This window comes from Triticum dicoccoides, chromosome 3B (assembly GCF_002162155.2).
Source record: "Triticum dicoccoides isolate Atlit2015 ecotype Zavitan chromosome 3B, WEW_v2.0, whole genome shotgun sequence".
NCBI classification, from domain to species: Eukaryota; Viridiplantae; Streptophyta; class Magnoliopsida; order Poales; family Poaceae; genus Triticum; species Triticum dicoccoides.
Genome location: NC_041385.1, coordinates 772729867 through 772736771, shown reverse-complemented (window position 1 = coordinate 772736771; position 6905 = coordinate 772729867). Strand labels below are relative to the sequence as shown.

The following is a 6905-nucleotide window of genomic DNA, read 5'->3' as shown; positions in this document are numbered from 1 at the left end:
ATTTTCTAAATCAAGAACATTTTTTAAAATTCGAGAACATATTTTGAAAGGGAGAACAATTTCGAAAACCTTGAACAAATATGGAAGCACAAGTGTTGTTTGAAAACATGAGCATTTTCAGAATTTGTGAACAATTTTCTAACGCAAGAACATTTTTCTAAAATTTGAGAACAATTTTGAAACGGAGAACAATTTCGAAAATTCTGAACAAATATGGAAGCACAAACATTTTTGAATACGTGAACAAAAATTTGAAAACTAGAATTTTTTTTGAAATCTTTGAAAAAAATTTGTAAAACACGAACATTTTTTTACAAGACAATGCAGTCTTTTATTTGCTAACATTTGTTGGAAAGGCAAACAAATTTCAAAAAAAATTGAACATTTTATATTTTTGACTTTTTAAAATATGCGGACATTTTTAAACTTTTGGGAATAATTAAACTTTCGAATAATTATCGGAAATGTGAACAAATTTTAAACATTTTTATGAAAAGTGCAGGATAAAAAAAACAAATGGAGAAACAAAAAAGAAATAACAAAGAAAAGGAAACAGAAGGATAGCGTTCAATAGGTCAAGTCGAAACATCGACAGTACGTGCGTCCAATAGGAAATTCCGTGGGAACGTGCCTGTGCTAGCGTTCTAACGGGCCAGCCCAGATGGATAGCTTCTCCAACCCAAGTTAAAACCGGAGGTCACCCCGTGGAGAGGCAAATCTAGATCCCCAAATTCGCGCTGCATCCACGCCTTGCGCCGCAACAAACCCTAGGCCCCAAATCCGATCCGCGCCCACCTCTTGCGCTGCCTGCCATGGCCACCTCTGCCGCCGATGCCGCCGCCACCGTTCCCCCGTATCCTGGTTGGGTTCTCCTCGAAAAGGAGGGCTACGACGACGACGACCTCGACCTCGACGGCGCCACCAGCGCTACGGGCAAGACAATCGGCGGTCGCGACGTCACGGTGGCCTTCGTCCTTGTGCCTCCGCCGGAAGTCTCCTACTTCTGCGTCCACCTCTCCAAGCTCGAGGGCGAGGACGATCTCGACCTCGACTTGCAGCCCTCGTTTGTCTTCTCAGCTAAGGGTTTCGTCCTCTTCCGTTTCTCCTTCGCCAGTCGGACCGATGACAGCTCCAATCTCGTCCAGTACTTCGTGTACAAGGCAGGGGGCGGCAAACCGTCGCTCGAGCCTATCCCGTCAACTCCCCTATGTTGCATCAGGGATTCTACAGGCTTGAGCGTCGTTCCCTGCCCCGACGACGAGGACAACTATGTCCTCGCCGATCTCTCTGTGGGTAGTGACCTTGGGCACTACGACCTCCACGTTTACTCGTCCAAGACGCGCCAGTGGAGCACCACGCCGTTGCAGCTACCGGAATCTCCTGCCGTCAGGTCAAATGACGACCTGCCTTGTCAATTCCACAAGGCTATCGGGCTTGCAGCACATGAGGTAGGCTGGGTAGACCTCTGGCGTGGCATTGTCACCTGCAAGGTGCTTGATAAAGACCCACTTCTCCGACTCATCCCTCTTCCCAAACCGCACGTGGACATCCTGCAAGGCGAACCGGGGTTGATCCGGGATGTCACCTACTGTAATGGGCTCTTCGAGTTCATTGAGATGCAACATTTTTTCAGACCAGTTAAAGTTGTTAGTAGTATCATCCATGATTCCAGGCCCCTCCTTGGACTTGTAGTGGATGAAGGTATTACGGTCCCTGATGGTTGGGTCATCCGGACATGCTGTAGGGTTGATCCATCGGACTTTTGGTTCAGGGCATACACTGTTCATGTTGATGACTTCGCAGTGGATTCTACTATATCGTTCCCTCGGATGTGGGATGCTTGTGCTCACGACAAGGAATCGACATTTAGGAACCTGACAACACATTGGCCGACCTTTGGCGTTCCTGGTGACAGACTTGTCTACCTGCTATCCAAGGTGAAAATGGATGATGACAACACATGGATTGTTGGTGTTGACCTTGCCAAGAAGATGGTGAAACTAATTCAACCCTGTGATGACTTGGGATATGCCTGTATCCAACCAGCCTTTGTTCCCTCTACATTCTCCTATTATCTGAATACAACTCCAGGTATTTATATTTATTGAGCAGCTGGCATTAATTAGTATGTGCTTTTCTGCATCTCACATATGAATGATGGTTCTTGCCACTAAATAGGTTTGCTTATCTATTTGGTTCTGTGTCCAATTGTGTTTATGCTGTTTCTACCTATTTGATCTTTGTACTGTAGTTTTCTTAATTATACTTTTAGGACTCAGGATTCATGATCTGCCATGGAAAATCTAATCAACCTTGTAAATTGAAGTAGTAGCCAACAAGGGTAAAAGGTCTAGGTTTTTTCCCCCTAAAAAATAGCCCAGATTTAGGGGAATAGCACACTATCTGACTGCATTAATTTTTGTATCCGAAGTTCCGAACTCGTCAAAGTATTTCAAACTGCCTCTATTTTTCTTAAACCTTGGTTCTCCAAGAGAACTCCAAATATGCTGGGCATCCGAACAGGGCCTGGACTACACATTTGAAATAATTTGCTGCTAAAATCCTTGATGACAACTGTATTGGCCTCTTGCATTTTGTTAATGTTTTTAATCATGTTGCAGGTGATTTTTCACCCACATTGATAAACCACTCAGAGAAGACTGCCAACAATGCAAAAGTAAGTGACCTGCTTTCTTCGTCGTTTTGAAGAATTTGTACCACCTAACTTTTTTATTTTCATTTTTGTATAGGTCGATGGCGATGGCGATTCCTGTGTACGTGAAATAAATATACATCACGACCAAAGGTAAGTTCTACTGTGTTTGTACAACTCGTAGAAACAATGATAACGATTTGTCAATTTATCTGCCTATTTTCCTGGTTTTCCACTACTTATTATGCCAGATAACATTTCGTATCTTGCTTTTTCTTGCCATTTGCTTAAGGTCATGGGTTGGGGACAACACATCTGCACCAAGCGGAGCTTGGAATTCTGGGGAGAACAATCTGGTATGCTATATTGATCGATTGTTGTAGATGTGTCCATCTTGCCATCTCCATTCACTAATATCTAACTATTCTTGTACAGACACTGAATCATGAATCTGCTGATGTACAACGGACAAGGTTACTACAGGACTTGGATTCCATTTTGTTTGCATCAGGATCAGGTAAACATTGGACAATGTTTGTGCTATGGTGCTCTTTTTTACTGGTCGTTGAGTGGTTAAGCTCCTTGTTGCAAGGCTGAAAATTTGGTAGAATTTTATCCGCAGATGTTATGTGTAATGTAAAGGAATCATTTTTCAAGTTGTGAGTTGTGACTTAGGTAGCTCCCTTTACCAGCCAGAGGGAGTACTGAATCTTCTTTTTAGCATCCTGTAGTTGGTCCTGTAAATAAATTTTAGCATCCTGTAGTTGGTCCTGTAAATAAATAAGAGGAGAAGGTTGTATGAACAAAGAATTCTTTAGGAATGGCAAAAATCATTTAACTTTATATAAAAACTGAGCTACGGTTCAGTGCGGCGTGTCAGAAAATACGAAAACGTAAATCTAAGGAGACGTGCAAACTTGCTAGGGCAATAAAGTCAATTGTAACAAGGTGGTGCTTTAACAGTTTCCATCAGCTGGCGGTTTAAAGAATTGAGTTTCCATAGCATCACTAACCATCCTTAATGCTTTTGCTGAAGGGTATATTCCGATGAAACAAGAACTGGAAACTGATGCTGATGGCAATTTATGGCTCTCTTTGCCACTGGAAGACCTCTTGTCACTGCTTCCACGACTAGGACCTGATACTGCATCCTTGACAAGAATGCTGTCTTGGCATGATGATTGCGGCTGCTGGTAACTGTTTTCAAATCCAAATCAGGCCGACATGTACATGGTAAACGACAGTCCTGCCAATGGTTTACCAGACGATGACAATTCAGATGACATAAAATCTAGTTTTTTCTTGTAGAATCGTCCAAGAGTAACTAAACAAGTATCAATGTATTATAATCTGTACTAAATTATCATGACCCTTGCTTTCATGAAAACTAGTGCCTAATGGTGTATCTGCAGTGGGTTTATTTCTCAGTGACCTACTACAGCGGCATGTGAAGTAAGCATGAAGGCGTACATAATTAAGCATTCCCTCTGTCCATTAATGTAAGACGTTTTTTTAGCACTAGTGTAGTGTCAAAAAGTGTTTTACATTATGGGACGGAGGATGTAAGACGTTTTTTTAGCTCTAGTGTATTGTCAAAAAACGTCTTACATTATGGGACGGAGGGAGTATTTCACAATGAATGGCACAATAAAAGAAAGGCCTTTTATTCCAACGGAAATGACATCCTCTTCACACTACAGTAGATAGGATCACCTGCGAGGTACCAGACTTGCCTCTCAATATTCTGAGCTCTAGTAATAGAAAATTGAATCAATCCTCGGAATGTCTCCACTCCGAAGCTCTAGTAAATGAAAACCGAATCATCAACTATCTAATCAATCTTCGGAATTTTCTTCTCACGTAGAGAGATCAGAAAGCTTGCACCGGATTACCAAGTGCAAGAAAAAAAATATGAAGAAAGCGCTCTAGTAAAGGGAATTTTCCTAGATACTCAGTGGCCTGAAAAACGCACCCATTTGCTCGATTTCACACAAGTCATGCTTGCGCCAATTTCACACAAGTCACTCTCACATATCATTGTCACGAGATTCCAAAGTAACTTAAAGAGTTAAAACTCCAGTCCTGGGAAATGTCACGATCTCCTTCAAACTCATCACAACCATACCAGGAATAACCTAACAAAAACATCAAGCTATTAGTAATAGAACAAAATTTTAAAACTACAAATATAAGAAATAATAATAATAAATAAACATAAACTAAGAAAAACAGTGGAAAATAAATCTGACCGTTTTATGAGCATTAACATTCATGGAATTAATCATGTGAACAATAGGACAATAGAGTATGTACTCGTCATCAAAGAGTTGATGCGTCATGAAATACATCTGCTGATAATTGAGATAAACACCACGAGTGTAAAAACAACTCCCAACTAGTTCCTTCTCGGAGTCGATCAATCCATCAAGAGCTACAAAATAAAATTACACGGGTTTAAGGGAACAGAAAAATCATATGAAATGAAACAAGCTAAATACTTCCTTAAAAATAAACCTTACCAACAGAAGGTAAAGGAGACTAACATATCTCCACCCCAATAAAAGTCAACACCAATCAACGTTCCATAGCGCTCAAGCTTAACTGTCATTCTATCACGATGACGAAGACCATAATCAATGACCAAATCTTCCCAGAAAGAACCATGGAATTTGCTCCTCACCCAATCATGACTAAACAGAACACCATACAAATAACCCTCACTAGAGTGAAGAGCAAGATCACTATCTTTGTCACCCCTCCTTATGGCCAAAGCCTTACACTCAACACCAATCAACGTTCCATAGCGCTCAAGCTTAACTGTCATTCTATCATGATGACGAAGACCATAATCAATGACCAAATCTTCCCAGAAAGAACCATGGAATTTGCTCCTCACCTGATCATGACTAAACAGAACACCATACAAATAACCCTCACTATATAGTGAAGATCAAGATCACTATCTTTGTCACCCCTCCTTATGGCTAAAGCCTTACACTCCTCGATGTAACGAGCAAGATGAGCTCTAACACTGCATGGTATATACTGCAAAACGAATGATCATAATCAAAGAAAGAAGACCTAGAATAACTTCCATTCAACAACACCAAAAGAATTAAGTATGTGTGCCAAAAATTGATCAAATATAAAATATTATTCTTACAACACGAGTCGAACAACGCCGATCCAGAACCACAATGAACACATCTACAGAAGAATCAACAGACGTACACGGGCCACCCGGCATACGGCAAAAAGGACAAGCTCGAGGAAGACGACGACGACTTCCAGCCCTCGTTTCTCTTCTCTGCTAAGGGTTTCATCCTCTTCCGTTTCTCCTTGGCCAGTCAAACTGATGACAACTCCAATCTCTTCAGTACTTGATCTACAAGGCAGGAGGCGGCAGCCCGTCGCTCGAACCCATATCGCCAACTCCTCTAAGCAGCAGCAGCGCAGTAGCAAGGATTCGACATGCGTGAGCGTCGTTCCCTGCGACGACAACGACGACGAGGACAACTATGTCCTCGCCGATCTCTCTGTGCGTAGTGACCTTGGGCACTACGACCTGAAGGAAATATGCCCTAGAGGCAATAATAAAGTTGTTATTTTATATTTCCTTATATCATGATAAATGTTTAATTCATGCTAGAATTGTATTAACCGAAAACTTGATACATGTGTGGATACATAGACAAAACACTGTGTCCCTAGTAAGCATGTACTATACTAGCTCGTTAATCAAAGATGGTTAAGTTTCCTAACCATAGACATGTGTTGTCATTTGATGAATGGGATCACATCATTAGGAGAATGATGTGATGGACAAGACCCATCCGTTAGCTTAGCATATTGATCTTTTAGTTTTATTGCTATTGCTTTCTTCCTGTCAAATACATATTCCTTCGACTATGAGATTATGCAACTCCCAGATACCGGAGGAATACTTTGTGTGCTATCAAACGTCACAACGTAACTGGGTGATTATAAAGATGCTCTACAGGTATCTCCGAAGGTGTTTGTTGGGTTAGTATAGATCGAGATTAGGATTTGTCACTCCGAGTATCGGAGAGGTATCTCTAGACCCTCTCGGTAATACACATCATAAGAAGCCTTGCAAGTAAAGTGGCTAATGAGTTAGTTGCGGGATTATGTATTACGGAACGAGTAAAGAGACTTGCCGGTAACGAGATTGAACTAGGTATGAAGACACCGACGATCGAATCTCGGGCAAATAACATACCGATGACAATGG

The 6905-nt window shown here is 41.5% G+C and overlaps 1 protein-coding gene across 1 annotated transcript; it reads left to right on the top strand.

The window, feature by feature from the left end:
* Positions 1 to 724: 724 nt before the first annotated feature.
* On the top strand, positions 725 to 4060 carry LOC119278413. Its single transcript, XM_037559766.1, has 6 exons — positions 725 to 2091; positions 2622 to 2677; positions 2751 to 2806; positions 2946 to 3009; positions 3089 to 3170; positions 3690 to 4060. The coding sequence occupies exons 1-6, from the start codon at positions 813 to 815 to the stop codon at positions 3848 to 3850; spliced, it is 1698 nt and encodes a 565-aa protein (XP_037415663.1). The 5' UTR covers positions 725 to 812; the 3' UTR covers positions 3851 to 4060.
* The last annotated feature ends 2845 nt before the right edge of the window (positions 4061 to 6905 follow it).